This window comes from Muntiacus reevesi, chromosome 3 (genome assembly GCF_963930625.1).
Source record: "Muntiacus reevesi chromosome 3, mMunRee1.1, whole genome shotgun sequence".
Classification (NCBI taxonomy): Eukaryota; Metazoa; Chordata; class Mammalia; order Artiodactyla; family Cervidae; genus Muntiacus; species Muntiacus reevesi.
The window spans coordinates 80,961,300-80,982,619 of record NC_089251.1 but is presented as its reverse complement, the minus strand read 5'-3'; the positions used below and the strand labels follow the sequence as shown (position 1 = coordinate 80,982,619).

The 21,320-nt window shown below is 39.9% G+C and overlaps 1 protein-coding gene across 3 annotated transcripts in view; it reads right to left on the bottom strand.

Annotated features, from left to right (window-relative positions):
- Positions 1 to 6,322: 6,322 nt before the first annotated feature.
- CDKL4 (cyclin dependent kinase like 4) overlaps positions 6,323 to 21,320 on the bottom strand; it is a 53,416-nt gene continuing 38,418 nt past the window's right edge. For all 3 annotated transcript variants that reach the window (XM_065929392.1, XM_065929391.1, XM_065929393.1), the window contains 6 exons: positions 21,161 to 21,251; positions 19,892 to 20,089; positions 17,876 to 17,958; positions 15,362 to 15,418; positions 13,524 to 13,658; positions 6,323 to 11,246 (listed from right to left, as the gene is read on the bottom strand). In XM_065929392.1, coding sequence (XP_065785464.1) covers positions 11,145 to 11,246; positions 13,524 to 13,658; positions 15,362 to 15,418; positions 17,876 to 17,958; positions 19,892 to 20,089; positions 21,161 to 21,251 — 666 coding nt within the window. In that variant the 3' untranslated portion in view covers positions 6,323 to 11,144. The remainder of the gene's footprint in view (positions 11,247 to 13,523; positions 13,659 to 15,361; positions 15,419 to 17,875; positions 17,959 to 19,891; positions 20,090 to 21,160; positions 21,252 to 21,320) is intronic.

Below are 21,320 nucleotides of genomic sequence, written 5' to 3'. Positions count from 1 at the left end.
ACTGGTGGATAGCAAGTTGAGATAAAATAAAAGTACTGTAAATAATGTTCTGGAGCTATACATACTGCGAGTGCTGGAAAATTTCCTGGCGATGTTGCTTGATGGAGTCTTCATGGGATCCTGGCCAAGGATTTACTTTAATCCTCAGGAATTGTGCAATTTGAAAACTGAAGTTTCAATTTCACTTGTAGTTAAGAGCTATTCTCTCCGCCATGTGTCGTCTTCTTTTTCGATGTTATTGATCAAAGGGCATGTTGTGTGCACTTAATGGGCAGCGATGGTGTTCCTCCTCTTCAGAGTGGTGCCCAGTTCCTCTGTCTATGGTGTGCCATCATCTACGGCAGCGAGGAGTTTCAAGTGCTTCCCGAGGGGAAACGAAACAGAACTGCAGCTGCAGAACAAGCCTCAAGCCCGGTGGAAACTATCTAATACCTCACACATCTTTGGTTTGCTTACAAAGTGAAAACTGGCCTCTTGCAAAGCAATTGCACCCCCAGGATCTTGCATTTGCCATTAAGGAGTCAGCTCTCTTCAGAGAAAGGAGATCTCAGGGTGGATCAGAAAGGTGGAAGGTCACTGGACTGGCTCCTTCTTTGTGAAGCCAGTAGAGCAAGATCCTTAACTATAGGCCATTACTCTGTCCTCACACCTGAGAAAAGGAGGGTGGAAGAGGACATAGGGACAGGACAAGAGAGAGGTGGTAGCTGTTTGTGCGTGTCACTTCACAAAATAGATTAGCCAGAGGGATCCTTAAAAACACCCAGCTCGAAGACTCCTACAGGAGTAGGCTGAAAAGCCAGAGAGAGAAGGGAACACTTCAAAACAGTTTAGTTAGCAGTAGGCCTGGCTCTGGAATCCACCAAAGTATCTGTCTGCTTCCCATTGCCATTCCGATGCATGTTCCTTGTGAGAAATGATGGTCAGGTGTGGCACTGGTAAAGTTTCAAGGTGGACATGGGGGCATATTTCCACTTCCACTTCTCGTGGTGTCCTTCACTCCCAGTCCCTAAAGAAAGACCCCATGCCTGACATTACTCTCCAGTCACCCAACAGTCCCTCCCACTGTAGCCCACACTGTCCTTTTCTCAACATTCTGATGACAAACAGCTCTAGGGAAAGCTATTCCTTTAAGCAAATTCACACCAAAATTCTAGCTGGTACTTTTTCTCCCTAATAGCTTCTCAGTGGGGTTATTTTGGAACCCAGATGCATTTCTAAATGTTAAGGTAGGATGAAGAAGGGATTTTTATCTCTTCTAAGCGAGTCAGTCTGTAAGGTAGACTTAGTCATGGTTTTGCTCTATTTCAAGTCATAAAGTGTTCAGGATGCAGGGAAAGGCAAGCTGGTGAGTAGCAGGGCAAACGGGAAGATGTCCTTTGTCCGAGACTGGAGGCACTGTGAACCGTCCAGGTATTAACCCAGCAAAGCTCTCTGAAGTTTGGGGAAATAATAGCCGGAGGTTACATTTGGAATCTGGAATTTTAAATGGAAGAAGGGACTTCCAGTGGACCCCTTCAAGCCAACTCATGGCTAAAACCCCACAATTTAGAGGGAACGTCTGATGGAGTCAATTTTGGTGAGAGTTTTTTCTAAATTGGATTACACTGAAGAAATAACACAGCGTATGACATCCAAGGAGACATTAATCATTTAAAAAAACATTTTAGAGATTTATTTGAATTCAACCTAAGATTACTTCCAAATTTAATTTACATAAGATAGTGCTGGTATTTTACAGGAGGTTCTTACATAAGACAAAATTAAATTCAGGATGGTTTTCTCTGACTAAAAGACTACAGGTGGTAGGGGGAGGAGGTTAGCAAAATCAGGAGAAGGGAAATTGAATAATGAGCTGGTCTTTGTCAGAGCAGAGTGGAGTGATGTGTACTTGGTAAAGGAAGAAATTGATGACAAAAGATAGGGATTCAAGTCCAAGAAAAGTAGCCACAGTAGTTGTGTGGCTAGAGAGAGGATAATTAGGAAGGAGGAAGGGAAAGGAGATCTTGACAGGACGGTCGCTGGACAAGTGACAGATACTGATTCTTTCTCCAACTGGCACCTCTGACAATTCCCCTCCTTTCCTTTTTTTCTCTCAGTGCAAGTATTTCTCAAAGATTAGGATGGACTTTCCTTCTCACTCACAGCACTTCCTCAGGAATAAGAGTTGTTTATACAACCTCAGTTGCTAGAATACACAAATTAAATTAAGATTTATATCCCAACACAAAATAAAAAGTTTAAAGTTTGGAAAAATAAAAACAGACAGACAGAAAAAAGATTTGCGTCTCTAGCTTGGATCTCTTGCTTTTTCTCTAGTTGAGTTTTCCATGGTTAATCATCCTGGGCTGTTTAACCCACACAATATTAAATTTATATTGTGTATTCCCATACCTAAGATGCTTTTTCTGGGACTTCCCCTGGTGTTCCATTGGTTACAAACCCTCTTTCCAATGCAGGGAATCCAGGTTCTACCCCTGGTCGGGGAAGTAAGATTTCACGTGCCTCTGGGCAACTAAGTCCACAGGCAACTAAGCCTGCGTGATGCAATGAAGTGCCCATGCAGCCAAACTCTTTTTTAAAAATGTTTTTTTCTTCAAAATTGAATTGTACTTCCCCAGCCAACTCTCCTATCTCTGATGATTCTGACTTTTAGGAAATCTCTCAAATCTCTCAGAGTCATGGTCAGATAATTTTATGGTGCTTGTGTTGGGTGTCCTTAGGTTTTCTGGTGAGGTCTTAATTTGTACCTTTTTGGCTAAATCCCATTACTGGATTCTTCTTTGTGGTTACATATTCCATTGAGGGCTTTAAAATTCTGTTTCTTCCTAGTACTTGACAGTGTTTGCCAGGTAATATGTGGACATTTTAAATAGTGCCAATAAACTAAGTTGTGTACGTAGAAAAACTTGACATTTTAATTTGTTAGAAGGTAAGCTCTTTCTCATGTTAGAAATGCAAGCGCTGCCAAATGGAAGACAGGAGTTGCTGAGTAAGATGAGTTCTCCTACGTCTTTGGGAGGGAATATGGCAACTCGTGTAATCAAACAACTCTATGGATTTATTTCAAGGGATCACATATTAAACTGCAGAAGTTAATATATTCAAAAGTTCTAGAAGGTATTCAAAATAATAATCAATATTTACATAGCTCCTTATGCTACCAAGCATATTAACATAATTGTTTCACTTAATACTTTTAACAACTTCAGGTGTTAAAAATGCTCACTTTAGCGTTGAAGACACTGATGATCAAAGGTCATGACCTGTAAGTGGCAAAGCCAAAATCTGACCTCTGGTTGGATGCCTTTCAGGTTAAAAGAGAAAGGGCAAACGTGGAAAGACAATGGCACCAGTTACCTTGAAGAGTCAAAAGTGCTAGAGATCTTTGGTTATGAGGAGAAGCTCATTCAGTGTAGACCAGCCTTTCCGCTAACAGCCAGAAGATGATCTAGCTGATGTCTAGTGAGTGTGATCATGAGTGAAGAGCACTGGTTAAAGAACACCCCCAAACTGACTGATTGCTTATTTTTTCCTTTTTGGCAGGGTGACAAAGGATAGAACAGGAGTAGTTCGGCATCTATCCAGTTATCTAACATAGATGCAAATATTTTTCTTGCAAAAAGAAGGGAATCTCCTATTGGAACACTGTGAAGATTAGCAAGCAAATTGCCAGCTAGAATGTACTCATAGATTTGAGAGAATACAATGTCTGGACCACTTCTTCATTATGGTGCTTTAGATTTCCCCCAGAGGGTGGTTATACATGTTTTATGAGAAGATGATTTCCCCCTGGGAAGTAGAGCAGCGTTGACTAAGATAAAGAAGAATCAAAAACAGAGGCCAATGGGTAATTGGTAAGAAGGATTTTTAGATTCCGTAGAGTATATTCTAGGCTAAATAACATCTGACCTTATAACCTGAAAAGACACATGTAAAAAGTGCCTAAAGCAGCACTGTTAACAATAGCCAAGACATAGAACCAACCTGAATGTCCAAGGACAGACGAATGGATAAAGAATGAATACAATAAATGTGGTATTCCATACAGTGGAATGTTCTGTTGTTGTTGAGTCTCTAAATCGCGTCCAACTCTCTGTGAACCCACGGACTGCAGCACGCCAGGCTTCCCTGTCCTTCACTAACTCCCAGAGTTTGCTCAAATTCATGTCCATTGAGTTGGCGATGTTATCTAACCCTCTCAGCCTCTGCTGCTCCCTTCTTCCTTGCCTTCAATCTTTCCCAGCATCAGGGTCTTTTCCAATGAGTCAGCTCTTCACATCTGGTGGCCAAAGTATTGGAGCTTCAGCTTCAGCATCAGTCCTTTCAGTGAATATTCACAGATATCCAATGAATATTCAATGAACTATTACTCCCCCATAAAAAGGATGAAATAACGCTATATGTAGCAACATGGATGGATGTAGAGATTACCATACTAAGTGAAGTAAGTCCAAAAGAAAAAGAGAAACACCAAATGATACCAGTTACATGTGGAATCTAAAATATAACACAAATGAACATATCTATGAAATGGAAAGGTTTCCCTGGTGGCTTAGCTGGTAAAGAATTTGCCTGCAATGTGGGTGACCTGGGTTTGATCCCTGGGTTGGGAAGATCCACTGGAGATGGAAACTGCTACCCACTCCAGTATTCTGGCCTGGAGAATTCCATTGATTGTGTCGTCCATGGGGTTGCAAAGACTTGGACACAACGGAGTGACTTTCATTCATTCATTCACGAAATATTGAAAAAAACTCACAAAGAGAACAGACTTGTGGGCTGCCAAAGGGGAGGGGCCTGGGGGAAGAAAGGTCTAGTGGTTGGGGATTGTTTAGTTGCTGTGTCTGACTCTTGCAATCCCATGGATTGTAGCCCACCAGGCTCCTTTGTCTATGGGATTTTCCAGGAAGGAATACTGGAATGGGTTGCCTTTCCTTCTCCAGTGTTTGGGATTAACAGATGCAAAAGCTATTACATATAGACTGGATAAACAACAAGGTCCTGTTGTATAGCACAGGGAACTATGTTCAATATCTTGTGAAAAAGCCATAATGAAAAAGAATATATATATATATATATAACTGCATCACTTAGAGGTAGAGCAGAAATTAACACAACATTGTAAATCAACTATACTTCAACAAAATTAAAAAGATAACTTTATTCCTTAAAGTTTGCATATAAATTGAGAACATGTTTCTCCACTAAACAGTATACAATTTAAAACCATACTGTTTCAGTTATCTATTGCCGCATAACAAATCCAACCTGAAAAGCAGTGGTTTAAAACCACTGGTTTATTATTTCTTATAGTTTGGTAGGTTGACTGGGCTCAGCTGGGCAGTTATTCTGTTCTACCTGATGCTGGCTAGGGATGCTGATGTGGGGATATTCAGCTGGTGGCTACACTGAGTTGGAAAGTCCAGGAAGGCTTCACTCACATGACTGGCTCCCTTGGTGCTCCTCCAGCAGCCTCTTCCTCTCCATGTGGTATCTTATCATTTAGCTGTATCTAGCTCAAGCTTCTTTACAGCATGGAGGCTGGCTTCCCCAGAGAGAAACGGCAGACTTCTCTGTCTGGGGAAGAAGCTGCCAGACCTTTCAAGGGCTAAGCCCAGAAATGGCACAGGACATCTATGGAAGACACAGGTCATAAGATGAGGAGAGGGAGGGAGACTTCATCTCTTGATAAGAGGAGTGGAAAGTGTCATGGTAAAACTGAGGCATGTTGAGAGAAATTGTTGCAGCTACCATTGGAAATAACTGACCACCCTCTTTTTACATAAGTACGATTAAAAATAATGAAAGCTGAAAGGTTAGTTCAGAAAAAAATAAAAGAATTGAAGGATACTTAAATAGTGATTCTTTCATTATTTTATCAACTATTTTTCTCTCTGATCATTAGTCTAAGTTTGGTCTTGAACCTTTTTGTGTTTTTAAACTTACAACAGAAACTAGCTTGGGCTTGAAGATACAAGAACATCTTGCAGCTTAAGTATCGTAAAGGGCCAGAGAAATATTTGAACTGAAGGAAAAAGAATCTTAGAGCCTCAAAGTAAAGTTGTAAAGATGTTCTCAGAGATAAACATCAAGCCAGTCAGACTGGAAAAGTTATTGCTAGTTTTTCCATTTGTAAAAATTCCCAGCCCCAGGCAAAAAAAGGAACAGTTTGCAACATCAGCTATTCAGATATTCCAACTGATAGGAAATTAAATAACAAATTCTGGAATTAATATACAAAGATGACAGTTTTTCTCACTTAAATATAAAGTAATAGTCAATGGACTAATAGCTGAGTTGAACAAAAATTAGGAGACAGAAATAGTTCTAACTTTTATTAAAATAAGCTAAAGAGCATATTCAGGTTAAGTGATATATTCAAATATAAAGTCACCAAAGTTTTTAATCCCATTCTTAGGTTTTACAAATATCTTAAGATAAATTTAAAAAAATATTATGTATATTTAACATAATACAACTAAAACTATTTGCAGTACATTAGATCTAGAAGTATAAATTGTTATTATGCTAACTATCAAATACTAATTGAATCACAGCTATAAGTTCATGTGGTTTGAAGCAGACCTGCCTTTATACAAACATGTCCTAAAATCATAAGTAGACATACAACATCTTCAAAGTAACAATATATAGAGATACAGTCAGTGACTAGTGTTCAGGACAGAAAAGAAGAATTGTAACTTTATAAATACAAGTCATTTATATGCCTGTTAAACAGGATAACAAATTCTTGGCTTGATTATAAGCTTTAAGGATAAGTTAAATATAAGGCTGACTGAGCCTGTGTCCCTGTGGATGAAATATAAAACAGATAAAATTCAGCTCTATTTGTAGAATTCCATTAAGTTATCATTTACTGAAACTACCAAAAGTTTTACTGAAGTTAGAAATGTACTGAATGTTCTTTGCCTTAATGGATATCTTAAATTAGTATTTCACAGCATATGTCATTTCCAAGCTAATTAGAGTTAGATTAAAACAGCAAAGAATGATTATATATTACTCTGCATTTTGAAAGCACACCTGTTTGATTCACATTAATTTAATCCAGTGATAATTAGCTTTAAAATTTAATTTTGTTTCTCAAATTGACCTCCGTTAGGTGGTTGTCTGCAAACTGCTATTCACTTGATAGAACTAGCAGGGGGTGGTGTGTGTGTGTTTGTGTGAGTATGAAAGAAAGCAGGTGAGAGAGAGAAAGAGGGAGGTCTCCTTGCTCCTGGCTAAATCATAAAGAGCAAAAAGTGTTTTGATATTGTTAAACAGTTTCTAGAAAGACTATTTTGGTGGAAGATTAAGTCCAAGACACAAACACCACGCGCTACAGAGAATCACAGAAGTTTAGAGCTGAAGGGGAGCCTAACACATTATCTCATTTATCCACTTTCTTATTTTACAAATGAGAAAATGAAGGCAAAAGGAAGTTACATATTGTCACAAGGCTACACAGACCTGGAACCAGTGTCCTAACTTCCAGACCAAATGGTATTCCTATTATTCTCTAAACCACCACTCTTGGTGACTTTTCATCTTCTGTCAAAACAAGAATGACGTTGTTAAGTTAATGATTCTAGTAGAAAACAAATACACATATATACCCAGAATACTACTTTAACTTGCAAGTGTTAATGTCTTAATGACATCTTAATGTCTTAACTATATGCATTAAAATCTGTATACTTGTGATTTCTCTATTAGCTTACACTAATACTCCAATTTTCCAAGATTCTACTCTTTGCGGAATTTTAGGATCATTCCTATTTTGGTAGTATGTTTTAATTTAAAATATATACTTATATTTTTTGGAGAATTCTGTGCCATTCAAGTTGTTCCAAAACCAGGATTGGAAATCGCTGGTGGTAACAAATGACAAAGAAAGTGCCACCTTTTAAAAAAACCATAATTCTACGGCATGTATGAACAAGGACCTTACAACATGTTCGGCACTGAAAATTTTTCATCTTATTAAAAAGAACATATTAATTTTCTTCTGTCCTGTAGTTTGGGGAACCTGCAAGAGCTCTAAAGGACAGTGAGAGAGCTCCTTAGCAGAGGGACACTGTCTCTGCTCACCTCCTCATCCCTGCACTCTGCTGTTCCCCTTCACTCAGTCACCTCCCTAATCCAAAGCATCTGACCGCTGCCTCTTGAATACCACTTTTCAGTGGTTCAGTCTTGTTAAAACAATCTTTAAAAAGTGACCCCCTCAAGGGCTTTGTGGTTGGAGCAAGTCAGAACAAATGCATGGATATATCATCAGGACCAAAGTGGGGACTAAAGACAGAGTCCAAGCAAAGAGGCCTACGGGGCTGATGTCCTCTCTATATATTATGCATTATACTTTCTTCTTCCCTGAAGCAGCAGCAGCACTAAGAATAAATAAGGTCTGCATTTGTAACTTCAAGTGCCCTGAGAAAGGAAGGAAAGAAAGAATGAAAGAAAAGGAAGGGAGGAAGGAAAAAGAAAGAGAAAAAGAAAGAAAGAAAGAGAGCAACTTGGAGAGTCTCAGGTATGTGTGTGTGGAAAGTGTGAGAAAACCGGGGCGCCAAGAGGTCGCACTGACGTGGAGGAAAGGGGTATTCAGATGGTGCCACTCACCGTGACCGTGTCGTATTTGGACAGCCCTGGGAAAGAGCTCTATAAGTAAATTAGAAAGCCTGGAAGCTGGCACGGGTGAGACAAGCCCCAGGTAAGCCAGAAAGCGTGCAAGGCTGTAAAAGGAAACGTGTGGTTAGAGAATCACGTGGGCTTCTGCGAAGAGCAAGCCTATTTGCTGAGGAGAACTTTTACAAAAGTCAGTACTTAATTTGGGCAGAAGTACAGCTGTCTCCCATGCAGCTGAGAAATGCGAGGGAACCTGCAAAGTACGGAGGTGAGAAATCCGCACTCTGTAGAGAGTCGGAATTCGAGATGTGTGCCCCTGAGCGACCCAGGCATCCGAGGTGCTCCGTGGCCTGGGGCAGCCAGGGAGAGATAAGCATGCAAATGTCCATGAGAAGATTCCTTTTCTTCAAGGTAATATGACTACACTGGAACATTTTTCTAAGCATTAGATGCTTTCACCTCTCTTCTCCCCCGTGATACCTAAATGATGAATTTGTCTAAGGAACAGAATGGAGACAGAGATGCTAGTTTAAATGGATTCTTAAATGTAAGTAAAAATTAAGGGAAGACAATTATCCAACCAACCTCTGCCCAAAACTCCACTGCTGTTTGAAGCACAATTATAAAATGGATGATGGGGTTTTACGCTGTCTTAATTTCTGCACGGAAGCTCACATGTAGGTGAGCTTGAGCAGCATGAGTGGTTTGGCAATAAGAAGGTTTAAATGATTAAAAAAAAACCCACTATGAAAGCTAAAAATAAAATCTTTCATCAATGTTGCTTTTATCTTTTATTCCTCATTGTTCTTGTACCTGTGGTATCATCCTACTAAAAATGCAAAAGGTATGAAGAGACACATTCTGATAACAAAATGAAAATAAAGAAGATCCTAAGCAGGCTGCATTCACACTAAGAATATTAAACGGTCAAATAAGCCCACCTCAAATATCTTTAGTGAGCAAAGAACTATTGCTTAGATGTCATAACTCCTTAATAAAGAGATGTACCCAAGTAACTGAATGGTATTCTCTGAAAGTTCATAGAGCCATGTTTATATGTGCAGCAGACTTTTAGAGATGACCATGAGGTGGAACTGTGCTTCCTTAATAACAGTTTATGCTTGGTGTCTCAGTGTCAAATACGAAGAATTTCTGGAATTAGGTGTATTTGCAAAATTTAACAATGTTCAGGTATGCATGCCAGACCCAGAAGCAGAAAAAAGTTAATGAAATAATCTTAATATTTATTGATAAAGATGCCATTATTTTGTGCCTTTATGGCAGTCAGTGATAGACAGCCTCATGCTATTATTTTTATTTATTTTTTTCCTCATGCTATTATTTTACATGAGTTCCTTACTAGCAAACTAAAAGTACTTTCGAATTGTCTATACCATTTTTAGATTGTCCAGGATAAAAGGGATCTACTCTGATGCTTCAAAATTTATAATTATAAATATATATTTACACATAAGTATGTATGTGTGTCAAGTTTACTCGGGAAAACGTCCCAACATAAATTCAACTCACTTATTGAGGTGTTTTGTTTGTTTGTGTCTTTTTTTGACGAGACACAAAATGAAGTTAACTGAATGATAATCTTCCTGCTCTCAGAAGTGTTTACAAACTTGACCTGACCATGATGCCCAGGCGTGGGGCTAGACAAGTTTATAGAGCGTGTGGATGCAAATGTTTGGAAGAGAGTGTTGACAACGAGATGTTTAGAAAATACACCCAGGAGGATAGGTTTAGGTACTGGGATGGCTTAATCAGGAGGAGAAAAGGATAAGGAGCTGTGATGCACCAAAGGACAGCCAAAGGCTCAGCAGTCAGGTATGCTAGGGCGTGATGTCACGAGGATGGTAATTCCTTGCAGTTCATCCACTATTTTCTATGTAAATGTATGGCATGTTCTCTAGCTAGCTTTAAAAATAGAATTGTCAATGTCTTATGAGACAGAGAAAGTAGAGTCTGCCCTGGAATTAAGGGATAAACCTGGATGACATTTTAAGGTTCCCTTCCTACAGTAATATAAAAACACAGAATAAAATACCAGGATTAACTCAACAGACCTGGTTGCAACAAGAGCGAATTAAAATGCAGAAATATAATGCCATTCCTTACACAAACAATGGCTAGGCAAGCTATCTGATATTGTTCTAAGACTGTATGTGGTCAGCTGAAGCAAGATGGTATATGTAAATCTTTTTCATAAATCAAAGGATAAGTTCACAAATTCTCAATACAAGTTGCTTCAAGAGGGGCTGCTCTGATAAAATCGAAAATCTCTCCTCCATATGTGCAGTTTCAAATGCTGTTAACATTTATAGAAAATGTTCTAAAAGATAAACTTGGCATGTGAAAAACACAGGCAGAGGAATCAGTAATGATCAGAGCAAAACAATTCTAGAAAGCATCTTAATTTTCATATGGCTCATTTGCATCTGAAACACTGAGACTCCCTATCTCTCTGATACAAAAATGTCTATACGTATTAAATTACTTTCCTCTTGAAAGAACTAAATGTTTGGAAGATGATCAAATTTTAACTGGAGGACTTGTTTTCTTCCATCAGGTGTGGGGGAGATGTGGCTTCCTGGTATGAGAGGCAACAGTTGATTCTAATAGCAGAACAAGACAAAAATAAGAAAGTAAATTGAAAACAATTCCTATTGGTATAGTTTGATTTCAAGGTGGTAAAACAAAAGGATACATACAGTACAAAGATGTCAAAAGACATCAATTTAAAAAATTAAACAGAGTTACTTATCCAAAAATTGTGGTTCTCTGATACTTGAAAATTAGTTTATATTATTCATTCTAGGATACTCAGGGATGTACTATGATCTGTTTCAATGAATTCATTTCTGAGTATCTGGTCAGGGTTTAAAAGAAAACTTCCCACCAGCTATTAAACAAGTGCAAGAGTCTACATCTTACCCATCTCAGATTTTTAACTTCAGATTATTAATTTTAGGATATTGGCAGAACAGCAAAGATTTAAAATCTCTTCTTACTATCAACTTTAAACAATATTTAGACTTAAGGAGATTGTTGGTCAATCACTCAGAGATACAGAAACTTTATTTTCTGATATGGTAAGATGTCTAAGAAAAAGGTGTGTGCTCAGAAAGAAAATAAAAATTTGGAAGGCATTTCTGTCTTTCTCTTGGCCTTGCTCTCTAGGGCCTTCTGGTGTGCCGGCTGCCCCTGGGCCTTCTCCATCTCCACCTGATGGAGGGAGACGGTTAGACACGGTCTCGTGAGGGGAGCTCTGGAGGGGCTACCACATGAGATGGACAGGCTGCAGCTGGCTAGGACAGAGAACATGACATCATCTTCGTAAAGGAAATTCTCTAGATGCATGCTGCTCTAGGTGTTTCTTTCCCTTCTGTTGTCCTGTGTCTTTGGGAAGGCCTTCTCTGAAGTCCCTAATCAGTATTAGCTGAGTTACGAAGTACTAAAGAAAGGCGGCGCAGCTCTGAACTGGAGATGTCAAAGGCCAGCAGCATCCCCACCCCCCTGGGGGCGAGCGCATGGAAAGTGGTCAGGGACCAAGAGGCAGGGTGGAGCGTGCCCATCCCCTCTCCCAGGGCAAAGGTCCAGGAGCTGGTGAGACGGTTTTGAGGGGACAGTGTTCTTACACACAATTCACACTGTATTTCAAATTTGAACAAACCCTAATGTTTTGGTTAAGTCAACTGCATTGGGCTTGAACTTGCAAACACGTTAACTTGAACAGTTAAAGGGCCTATGTAATAACAATTTGGATTTTTATCTTGGATAAAGATTTGGGATACACAGACATCATCTTAACATTTCATCTTACTGATTAGTTTGACCCTTCTCTCCCAAAAAACTTCTATTTTAACTATTGAAAGAGACTACTTTCTTCCTTTATGGCAAAGATGCTAATGCGAAGATAGGTGAACAGAAAAGTAGATCAGAGGTGGAGAATTAAGCAAATGCAAAATGTGATGGCTGTCACTTTTCTGAGAAATGGAAACATAATCCTGACTTCTCAATAAGCAATGTTTACTTACTTACTGGGCTTCCCTGGTGACTCAGATGGTAGAGAATCTGTCTACAATGTAGGAGACCTGGGTTCAACCCCTGGGTCAGGAAGATCACCTGGAGAAGGGAGTGGCTACCCACTATTTATTTGAATACTATTTATTAAGTATGTTCGATGTGACAGATATTGTTTTAGGTGCTGGGGATGCAGGTGAGGGGTAAAAGAAATCTAAATCCAAAGAAACCTACTTCCATGGAGTTTATGTTTCCAAAGTTGTCTGAAAGCAAGTAAATGGTAGTTGCCTAATAAGCCATAGAATCAACATCCATCTTTATATTCACCATATTAATCTATAATATTGGCACATTTTAGGACAGGATTTGGTTCTCAGATATGTGAGTTTCATCTTTTTGTATCTGTCCAGAGCTTGTCTTTGGCTACTAGGAAAAGCCTAGGAAAGGCAGACTAAGGTGCCTGCCATGGGTGAGAGAACAGAAAAATCAAGTTTCTTATTGTACACGTGGAGGCTACAGAAAGGTACAAGGATTCTTCCATAATGCCCGTCAAACTCGGTTCAGCTGTAATCAGGGCTTAGCTGTATGAAACTCCTGTGTTTCGGGTACATGACTTGGTGGGGAGGATATCCAATAGTGTAACAAAAGAACTGTGCAATAACTTTAAGTATACTTGGAATAAGACTTTGCGGCAATCTGGAAACTTTCAGTTTTATGGTTTTATTACATCAATCACAATTTCTATTACACAAACAAATACAACTAAACCAGTGCAAAGAAAAGGTCTTGGTGCCCGCCTAGTCTCACTTTGAAAGGTAGAGAAGGAAAATAATCATTTTTATAGCACTTTAACTTTGGAACCGAGGTACCTGCTGACGTCTTCTGTTTCTTCCTTCATTACGTGCTTTTCTTTTAACTTGGTCCTCTTGAAAAGAATCAAAGTAGGGGCTCTCCAGGAGTTGGGCACAGGTTAATCTGTCATCTGGGTTCATCTTCAGACACTCCTTTGGAAGACGGGAAGAGCAAAGAAGATATTAAAAAAGAGGAGCCTGTTTTGTTACTATACCCTAAAACTCTGAATAATAACTTGGTAAAGCAAACACAAGTTTAGGAAATCTTCAAGTTTGTATAGTATCCAGAACTTGAAACTTGTTAATAGCTAGAATTGCTCTTGTTTTGCCAATTCAAAGTCTTTTGAGGGCAGACTTGATGCACAGTCAATGTTTCGAAGGGTAGGTCAGGTGTCTGTCACTTGTAAAGCAAATCGTTTGTGGGAATTCACAAAATGTGGTCCCTAGGCCAGCTACGTCAGCATCACCTGGAAACTGCTAGAAATACAAATTTCTTGGTCCAACCTCAAATCTACTGAATCAAATGCCTTGGGGGTAGGGCCAAGCAATCTGCAGGCTTTTATTTTTTTTTTTCAATCTGTGTTTAACAAGCCAACAAAGTTGGGGAATTAGACTTCCAGGACAGGATCTGCGAAATGCTGGGTTAGAGCAGTGAGAGGCAGAAAGCAGGTGAGGTCCAGTGGAGCAGTGGTAAGGGCGATCAAGAGTTCAGAGGCGTGGGGCTCCTGGTCTCAGGAGGACCCAGGCTGAAGGAATCCAGCACGCTGGGTAGCGCCTGGGCAGTGGCCAGCGCGAGCACAAAGGCTGGTCTGCACAGCTGATTCTAGGTCACTCTGATGGCTCCACTTCCTAGATCAGAAGTTTCAAACTGTGGTGTTCACCATAATCACCTAGGGAGAGGCTTAAAGATGTAAACTCCAAGGTCCTATTCATAGGGATTCTGCTTCTGTAAATCTGAGGTTATTTACTGGAATGTGTATTTTTAAATAGCTCATTCTGATGAGGAGTCATTCTGATGAGTGGTATGGAAGCCATTGCTATAAATATGACTTAATTGGCCGTTAAAGATAGATACTCATACTAGTATCTCCATCCCTGCCCCATTAAAGGCTTTCAGTATCCATGGTGAAAGGAAAAGTCACACTTTCTCGCATGGTCTCAGCTGGTCAAGCAAGAATGGCAGACTAGTCATAGAGGAGCTTCTTCTGCTTTTTTATTAGAACTTGTTCTTTGTTTGACCCTGGTACAGGGGCTATATTCGGTGTCTACCTAGTTCTGATTTTGCCTGATCTTCTACTGATTTATTTAAAAAGCAATTTAGAATTTTAGTGAACCCAATATATCTAAAGGTTATCAGTTCAACATGTAATATTTTTAAAATTATTAATGAAATATTTTATATTTTAAAAAGTAATTTTCATAGAAATATAGAACATCTCAATTCTAATCAGCCATAGTTCAACTGCTCAGTAGTAACATGGCTAGTGGCCACCCTATTGGATAGCATAGTTCTTGATCTCCTAACTTAAAAGGAATACATTCAATCTCATAAATTTCCATAGTCTGAATACATAGACTTAACTGTCAAATTTCCTAATAAATACAAAAGAAGCATGGTGTTCATCAGGGCTGTAATTATTCTCTTTCATTGTCTACTAATTTTAAAGGTTATGTTGGAAAGATTTAGTGTTTAAACCACTGATGTTCCTTTAATTGTAATTATTTTACAGTTTTTTAATAGTTTCGATGACCACATTTTTACATTGGCATTATTTGACCTGTCCACCCATCCCAGAGTTACCAGGTTCAGTCATTATGATTTGCAGTCAATACGGTTAAAATTGATTTTTAGGTACCTTCATGAAATTCAAAGCCACAGGATAAACATCTGAGAACTTTTCTTCGAGAGTTTCCTAAAAAACAGAGTAAAGCATTTCAATGTTATGTAACAACAAAGTAACAGATATTTAAAATATATTAGTATTAAGAATACTTTGGAGAAAGCCCCTTAGTAGGTTATATAATTCCTTTCAAAGATTTTTTAAAATCATATTTTTACATGATTTTATACTACAGTGTAATGAAAAAAGCTGAAGTTATTTTCTTAATTTTACAATGTCTTGCAATTGGTGTTTGGTAAATGTTCATTCTAAATGTCCCCTTCAGTACCATAATATCTACTTAGAGGGATCCTTAATCTACTTATAGGGGTGCTTTGAACATTAATGAAAATACACTGAACTGCATGAATAAGAGCAAACTACAGAGAGCAAAGGAATGATGAATGCAAAACTCAAAACAGTAAGCAAGGGAGAGAATGGGGCTGAGGAAGGCTACATGGGGAGGGTGAAGCTTCCAAGTTAATGGCACCATTCTCCTTCCTTAACCAGGCAGCAGGTACATGTGAATTTGTTGTCTTTTAGTCATTTTCTTTTGGCTGTGCTGGGTCTTCGTTGCTTTGCGGGGGTTTCTCTATTTGCAGCAAGTGGGGGCTACTCTTTGTTGCAGTGCCCAGGCTTCTCATTGCGGTAGCTTCTCTTATTGTGGAGCATGGGCTCTGGGCACGCAGGTTCAGTAGTCGAGGCTCATGGGCTCTAGAATGTAGGCTCAGTAGCTGTGGAGCTCTGGCTTACCTGCCCAGAGGCATGTGGCATCTCCCCAGACCAGGGACTGAACCCAAGTCTCCTGCATTGGCATGCAGATTCTCATTCACTGCACTACCAGGAAACTACTGTATTTTAGTCTTTAAACTAAACACGTTTTATGAATATTATTTTTAATTCAACCTCTATACTTGTAATTCAACATTTAACCTTTCATTATATGTGTTAAGAGTCTTAACAAACACAATAAAAAAGAAGCCCAGTATATAAATCAAGGTAGTACATGAAATAATAAGATGAACAGGTGTTTAGAGCAGCCAGAACCACTTGAACTCAATGGCTCACAGGTGCCGTAAACATGACCCGGCTTAACAGATTCTCCCTTCCTCCACATCACTGTCTTCAACACGTCGGGAGTAGGGCACAAGCCTCCCCTGATGGTCCTTTCATTGTACAGGCAGAATAAAGCTGGGTTAAAACTCAACATTCAAAAAAATTAAGATCATGGCAACCAGTTCCATCACTTCATGGCAATAATGGAAAAGAAAGTGGAAGCAGTGACAGATTTTATTTTCTTGGGCTCCAAAACCACTGCAGATGGTGACTGCAGCCACGAAATGAAAAGACGCTTGCTCTGTGGAAGAAAAGCTTTGACAAACCTAGACAATGTATTAAAAAGCAGAGACATCACTTGGCCGACCAAGGTCCATATAATCAATGCTATGATTTTTCCAGTAGTCATGTACAGATGTGAGAGCTGGACCATAAAGAAGGCTGAGTGCCAAAGAATTGATGCTTTCAAACTGTGGTGCTGGAGAAGACTCTTGAGAGTCCCTTGGACTGCAGGGAGATCCAACCAGTCAATCCTAAAGGAAATCAACCCTGAATATTCATTGGAAGAGCTAATGCTGAAGATGAAGCTCCAATACTTTGGCCACCTGATGCAAAGAGCTGACTGACTGGAAAAGACCCTCATGCTGGGAAAGACTGAGGGCAGGAGGAGAAGGGGGCAACAGAAGATGAGATGGTTGGATGGCATCACTGACTCAATGGACATGAGTTTGAGCAAACTCTGGGAGATAGTGAAGGACAGGGAAGCCTGACATCCTGCAGTCCATGGGATTGCAGAGTCGGACATGACACTTAGCAACAGACCACACGGAGTAACACAGATAAGAAATCAATGACTACAGAGAGTAAGAAGGTTGGGTAGTCATTGACAGATTCCCAAAGAAAGGCAAAGACCACAGCGAGGGTGTAGAGTTGATCACTGGGGTTTGCAGTTTTGATTTCAATACAGTATAGATCATTTTGTGGAATGATCTTCTATGTGAAAATACATGTGGTTAAAAAGATGGTTTGTATTGATTTGAGGTTTCAGAAGCTGAAAAAATAGAGAATGCATTTGTTTCTCAAAATAAATATAACTACAGTAAGTACTTTTTATAAGAAAATAATTATTTTATAATTATTTCAGGGAAAGGTACCTGAGTGTTTTGATTAAAAGGATCACCATATTTATGAAGGAAAGAAATATGCTTTCACTTCACATTTAAAGTTAAATTAATCTTTGAATAGATAAGGCAAGAAAACTTTTAAAGCCTTCTCCTGGTTCATTTTATGTAGTTTTTACATGGTTTATTCGACCTGTGTCAGAGTGTCATAAGGAGGACAGGAGTCCAAAGCACAAACATTAAAAGAGAAACAACCACCCCTTTAAAGAAAGTAGCAACACAAAGAGCAAAACACCAAAATCGAGCAATTTACCATATCTTCTGGTTCAGGAATACTGATGCCATGGAAAAACTGGTTACTTTTAAAGATAGACTGATGTCTTGGGATTAGCTTTCCTGTAAAATACAAACCACATAACTCACGATTAATTTAGTTAAAAACAGCATCATGCTTCAACAGTTAATTTCCGAGGTCCAGAGGTAAAAGAAATACTGAGCCTGATCATTCCCTCTAGATTTGGGAGAAATTGGTCCCCGCAAAAACTGTGCCTCCTCAGGCAAGATCAGTGCTGCCAACTCTCTTTGCCACATGTGGCTTGCACTGTCACGTATGCGCGTCTGCTCAGTTACTTTAGTTGTGTCTGACTTTTTGTGACCCTGCGGACTGTAGCCCACTAGGTTCCTCTGTCCATGTGATTCTCCAGGCAAGAATACTGGAGTGGGTTGCCACGCCCTCCTCCAGGGGATCTTTCTGACCTAGGGATCGAACCCACATCTCCTGCACTGCAGGGGGATTCCTTACCCACTGAGCCGCCTGGAAAGCCCCAGTCTGTCTTTCAGCTGCCATCAGAGGAGGAGGTGAGCAAGTGGTGTGGAGAGCTTGACACATATGATCTCATTTAATCGTATAACTATCTCATGATGGTTGCAATTTTTTCACCTCCACTGTCCTAGTGAGAGAATGAGGCTCAGAGGTTGGATAACCTGTCTCAAGTCACACAGTCATTAGGTGACAGGCCTGAGATTCAAACTCAGATCTGTCTGCTGCTGCTAAGTCACTCAGTCGTGTGTGACTCTGTGCGACCCCATAGATGGCAGTCCACCAGGCTCCCCCATCCCTGGGATTCTCCAGGCAAGAACACTGGAGTGGGTTGCCATTTCCTTCAATGCATGAAAGTGAAAAGTGAAAGGGAAGTCGCTCAGTTGTGTCTGACTCCTAGCGACCCCATGGACTGCAGCCCACCAGGCTCCTCCATCCATGGGATTTTCCAGGCAAGAGTACTGGAGTGGGGTGCCATTGCCTCCTCCCAGATCTGTCTAATATCTGCCTAATGTAAGTTTCTACAGTCCTTATAGGAAATCAGTTAAACAGCATAAGCTTAAGGTGTGGCCTGTAGTGAAACACTACTCCACATCTCCCAGGCTGTGGAATTCTCCAGAAGAAGGTGTGGGAACCACATGGAACCAGACAGCAGCAGTTCCCTTGCCTGGCAGTCATGCTGCCAGAAGAGCCACGGGGAGCGATGACCAAATACCCATCTCGTGTGCGGCTTGCCACTTTGTTCGCATCCAGGCTGATGGTGTGAGCTTGCAGCTGGTCTTTTGGGTTATGTCCTCTTCCAACCAGGTGGAAGGGGACAAGCGCTAAGGACACTGACATGGGATAAAAGCTCATGAAAGACAGCATTGGAGTCCATTCTTGTTCTTCACTTATTAATAACTAGTTGTATGACTTCAGGTCATTCATGCAAGCTCCTAGAGCCTCAGTTTCCTCATTTGTGAAAACAGGCACAATGAAAAATGTTATTATGTCCTTAATGGGTTTTTATTAAGACTGAAAGAGATGGTGTGTGTGAAAGGAATTTGTCAATCTTAAGTATAAAGGAATGGAGTTGAGAGCTGCAACAGAGGCTGTACAGCCTGCAAGACCTAAAATATTTATCATTTGGCCCTGTGTAGAAAAAGTTTGCTTATCCCTGTGCTAGAGGAAAGGGGGAAAAAGCAGAAACTGCATTTGATTGAGTGTCTTCAGAATAAGCTCTATGCAGCTGACTCACACCCTTAGCCCTATCTTAGCCTGATAAGGAAAGTAAATGTATAGTTTATTCCACAGCTAATTGACTTGACTTGGAGAGGCATCTGAAAACGCCTCACTGAGAGGAGTTAGGGCTCCACGCATTGAGGAAAGGGTTGGGCTTTGGCTACAGTCCAGAACAGCCGCCCTCAGTAGCACTTTGGAGACAACAGAAAGCTCTTGTTCATTATAATGACATACTACTAGTACTACTACAAGTTAGCAACTCTGTAAGCCATAAAATGTAACTTATACCCAATGTTCTGATAATCAGATAAAGTTGGTCCACATCTGATTTTCCAGGCCAGAGTGGCTGGCCTGTCAGCAGCTCTGCAAAAACGCAACCAGTAGCCCATATGTCGACTGAAGACCCATACTGGGTGTCCCCCACGAGAAGTTCGGGAGCTCGGTACCATCTTGTAGCGACATAGTCAGTGTAGGCATCTCCTGGAACTGCAAATGCATCAAGAGCAGGTCAGGCTCTCTGAACAGATCCGCATCAATAATTCTCAGAAGCCACGCTTCTCGTAACAGTTCAGTGACGCACTAACCTAGGGAACTGTTACACTGTGTACTCAGAGAGTGAATTCACCTTCCATACTATTAATGTAAAATAGGCAAGCAACAAGGATACACTGTGTAGTACAGGAGATTATGACCACTATCTTGTAATAAGCTATCAATATGATGGAGTGTAATCTGTAAAAACACTGAATCACTATACCGTACACCTGAAATTAACATAATACTATTAATCAACTAAACTTCATTAAAAAAAAATTCAACTTCCAAAGGTAGCGGAGCTATTTAACATCTATGTGATCCCAGAGAGAGAGCACCAGGGTGAGGTCATAGGGAGAACTTCTGTAGTGTGGCTTCAAGAATAAACCAGCTTCCCAACGCAATGTCATGTCGCCTGTGTTGGGGTCCTATCAACAAGCTGACTATGTGCACACCCACCTTGCAATGTGTCCGTTGTTAATACATGTATCCGCCCGCTGCACAGTTTTAGATTCAGGGGAAGATCATTACCTGCCCCCCTTTTCCTTTGGTTCCTCTCTCTCTGGGATGACTTCTTTGCTGCTCAGCACTGTCTCTGAATCCTCTCTGTAATTTACAGCCTCATCAGCTCCATGAAGTTTTCCCCAACCACTCTAGATCACGTTAGTATCTCCCTCCAGGGGACCATCTGCCTCTTCACTTTAGTACTTTATTGCCAATCATCTTGTGTTAGTCGTTTCTTTTACTTCAGATTATAAGTGCATGAAGACCAGAAACGCATCTTTTAGTTCTCTTCCTTTCCTATGGGCACAGCACATAAATGTGGCATCCAATCAACTATAGTTGATTGGACGGAGCTGAAGTATGAACTAATGTACTGACTAAAAAATTAAAGTGAAATTTCCCTTTCTGAATAATAACACTATAACAACTAGCATAATTCAATATCTAAAGTAAGAATTTAAACTATATCATTTCATAATCATCTGTATTGTATAACTTAGTAAAAATCTTGCTACTTACTTAGAATTCGTGCAAACCCAAAGTCACAGATCTTGATTATTCCTTGCTTAGTTATTAGAATATTTTCAGGTTTTACATCTCTGTGAATACACTGTAAGAAAATATTTAATTATTTCCCTGAGTCATTAAAACAACAAAGCATAATAAACATTAACTATTA